The 3,520-nt window shown below is 51.1% G+C and overlaps 1 protein-coding gene across 1 annotated transcript; it reads left to right on the plus strand.

Annotated features, from left to right (window-relative positions):
• Positions 1 to 486: 486 nt before the first annotated feature.
• TWIST1 (twist family bHLH transcription factor 1) lies at positions 487 to 2,421 on the plus strand. Its single transcript, XM_046020962.1, has 2 exons — positions 487 to 1,260; positions 1,805 to 2,421. Exon 1 carries the CDS (start codon positions 610 to 612, stop codon positions 1,216 to 1,218), a length of 609 nt encoding a protein of 202 aa, XP_045876918.1. The 5' UTR covers positions 487 to 609; the 3' UTR covers positions 1,219 to 1,260; positions 1,805 to 2,421.
• Positions 2,422 to 3,520: the final 1,099 nt, after the last annotated feature.

Genomic DNA, 3,520 nt, shown 5'->3' on the forward strand with positions numbered 1-3,520 from the left:
GGCGGCGGAGAGGAAAGGGGGAGGGCAGCGAGGAGGCGGGCAGAGGGGCCGGCCGCCGGAGCCAGGTCGTTTTTGAATGGTTTGGGAGAACGAATTGTTAGACCCTGAGGAAGGGGGGGGGGGGCGGTGGGGACGGGGAAGGGGGGCTGGAAAGCGGAAACTTTCCTATAAAACTTCGAAAAGTCCCTCCTCCCCACGTCAGGCCAATGACACTGCTGCCCCCAAACTTTCCGCCTGCACGTAGGTATAAGAGCCTCCAAGTCTGCCGCTTTCGTCCAACTCCCAGACACCTCGCGGGCTCGGCGGCACCGGCAGCGTTTCCGAGAGGACGAGCCGGGTGTGCTTGCGGCCGTTGGGCGCCTTCTTTTTGGACCTCGGGGCCATCCACACCGTCCCCTCCCCCTCCCGCCTCCCTCCCCGCCTCCCCCGCGCGCCCTCCCCGTGGAGATCCTCCTCGTCCCTCCTCCCGCTCGCTCCTCGGCGGGCCGCACCGCCCGGGCCGGCGCCGCGCGCGGGGGAAGCTGGCGGGCTGAGGCGCCCGGCTCTCCTCCTTTTCCCGGGCCGCCCCTCTGCCCCGGGCCTGCGAGGCCGCGCGTTGCCACCTGAGAGATGATGCAGGACGTGTCCAGCTCGCCAGTCTCGCCGGCCGACGACAGCCTGAGCAACAGCGAGGAGGAGCCGGACCGGCAGCAGCCGCCGAGCGGCAAGCGCGGGGGGCGCAAGCGGCGCAGCAGCAGGCGCAGCGCGGGCGGCGGCGCGGGGCCCGGCGGGGCCGCGGGCGGGGGCGTCGGAGGCGGCGACGAGCCGGGCAGCCCGGCCCAGGGCAAGCGCGGCAAGAAGTCTGCGGGCGGCGGCGGTGGCGGCGGCGCCGGGGGCGGCGGCGGCAGCAGCAGCGGCGGCGGCAGCCCGCAGTCGTACGAGGAGCTGCAGACGCAGCGGGTCATGGCCAACGTGCGGGAACGCCAGCGCACGCAGTCGCTGAACGAGGCGTTCGCCGCGCTGCGGAAGATCATCCCCACGCTGCCCTCGGATAAGCTGAGCAAGATCCAGACCCTCAAGTTGGCGGCCAGGTACATCGACTTCCTCTACCAGGTCCTCCAGAGCGACGAGCTGGACTCCAAGATGGCAAGCTGCAGCTATGTGGCCCACGAGCGGCTCAGCTACGCCTTCTCGGTCTGGAGGATGGAGGGGGCCTGGTCCATGTCCGCGTCCCACTAGCAGGCGGAGATCCCCACCCCCTCGGCAGGGCCCGAGACCTAGGTAAGGAACCGGCGCCGCTGCACCCCTTCGCCGCCGCTCAGGTGGCAGACGGACTGACTGCCGGGCCGCGGCTCCCCGTCCACCTTGCCTTCCTCAGCTCCCTCTCCCACCCCGCTCTCCGCCTTCCCAGCCAGCCGGGCTCCGCCACCTCAACCCCCGAGCTTCCCCGAAAAGCAGATCGGTCCCCGCTAGGGAGAGGGGGATGCGCCCTGCTGAGGAGTGTACGTGTGCGTGAGTGTGTGCGTGACAGACAGCAGAGAAGACTGAGAGCGATTCAAGGGTCACGGGTGTAAGGACGGCTTCTTGCCAGCGCCTCCCTTTCTTCTGGCTTTAAGTTTTCGTTCTCCTTAAAACAAATGCTTCCAAATTCCACCTCCTCCTTCTTTCCGCCCACCCACTTCCTCTTGCCCTTGGGCTGAAATCCTTCCAGGTTGTTCAGCATAATTTCTCAGTAGTGGTGATAAGAACAGTGCTCACTAGTCTTAGCAAGCAGCCACGAAGACCTAAACAATAACCAACTTTCCCCCCCTCTGGGTTTTTGCAGATGTCATTGTTTCCAGAGAAGGAGAAAATGGACAGTCTAGAGACTCTGGAGCTGGATAACTAAAAATAAATATATATGCCAAAGATTTTCTTGGAAATTAGAAGAGCAGAACCCAAATTCAAAGAAACAGGGCGTGGGGCGCACTTTTAAAAGAGAAAGCGAGACAGGCCCGTGGACAGTGATTCCCAGACGGGCAGCGGCACCACCCTCACACCTCTACATTCTGATAGAAGTCTGAACAGTTGTTTGTGTTCCTTTTTTTTTTTTTTTTTTTGACGAAGAATGTTTTTTATTTTTATTTTTTCATGCATGCATTCTCAAGAGGTCGTGCCAATCAGCCACTGAAAGGAAAGGCATCATTATGGACTTTCTCCATTTTAAAATGGTAACAACCAGAGGAATTTTAAGAACGTCTTTAGAAATAAAAATACGGGGATCAAACTGACTTGCGAAATCACAGTCAGTTAATTCCTTTTTACAGCCTTCCTCTGAGAGAAAAAAAAAACTTAAAATACAAAAAACAACATTCTATTTATTTATTGATGACCCATGGTAAAATGCAAATAGATCCGGTGTCTAAATGCATTCATATTTTTATGACTGTTTTGTAAATATCTTTGTATATTATTTTTCTGCAATAAATAAATATGATTGAAAATTTTAAGAACCTCAGAGTTTGGTCTATATTTTTAAAGCTCAGGATTAAGTTGGAGGTAAATACCTGCTTGTTTAACTCTGGAGGCACCCAAGAGGGAGGGGGGCACTAATATAAACAAAGCAGTGAAAAACGCAAATAAACTAGCTACTGACAGGCACAGGCATGTTATTTAGAAAGACAGCTTTATTATTATTTCAGTTTGGTGTTCAGTGGACTTTGTAGCATCTATCCTTCATCGCTTATCATGTCCCCAAACGCAAAAACTTAACAAGTTTGTTATTCACTTCTCTTGCTTATATTTTGAGGTGGCAGCTGTAAAACAGTTAAATGCAAATAAGCAATATGAAGCCAGTACTACTTTCTCTTGTTACTGTGTATTTTTGTCATGCCCTCTGCTGTGTGTGAGGATTTCTCAGTAATAGGTTCATTGCACTGAAAGCATGCACAAAGTTATTAAAATGATCTATTTCTGTACACATAAATCAGTAGGAATGTATAGAAAATAATGAAGTTTAATTCAGCAGTAAAGATAATTCCATTTGCAAAAGAATTTGCCTAACTTTTTTCGTGAGTGAAAATGATATTTAGCATCTTGTTTCCTTAAAAGAAAAACCAAAGGTAATATTTTTCCATGTTGATGGTACCATTCAGGAAGCATGCTCCTTCTTTATATATAAAGAACATACAACTATGGAGTAACATACAATAAACAAAGAACCTGAACTTTCAGTATCTTCAGTAACTATTGGAACAATCACAGTTTTAAGTACTAGAGCTATTCATTTTCTAGTGAGCCCATTAGCAAGTATATTTTATTCAAAATGACACAGAATTTTTCCCTGGTTACTTATAGGTATACAAAACCTGAAGTTAAGTAAAACAGTAACAGCAAAACAAATGGGGCTTGATTTTTATTTCATTCTGGTTATTTCTGAGCCAGGAAAATATTGGCTTTTAAAACTACTATCTTTAGCAATAGTAACTTTGTATTACTTCTTAACTTTTACATCTAGATGACTGCATTCAGGTGTAATCAGGGAAGCTTTCAAACTGGAAAA

This window comes from Meles meles, chromosome 10, assembly GCF_922984935.1.
Source record: "Meles meles chromosome 10, mMelMel3.1 paternal haplotype, whole genome shotgun sequence".
In the NCBI taxonomy this organism is placed as follows: Eukaryota; Metazoa; Chordata; class Mammalia; order Carnivora; family Mustelidae; genus Meles; species Meles meles.

Coding starts and splice junctions, on each gene's coding strand:
- TWIST1 (XM_046020962.1), top strand. CDS start 610: ATGATGCAGGACGTGTCCAGCTCGCCAGTCTCGCCGGCCGACGACAGC.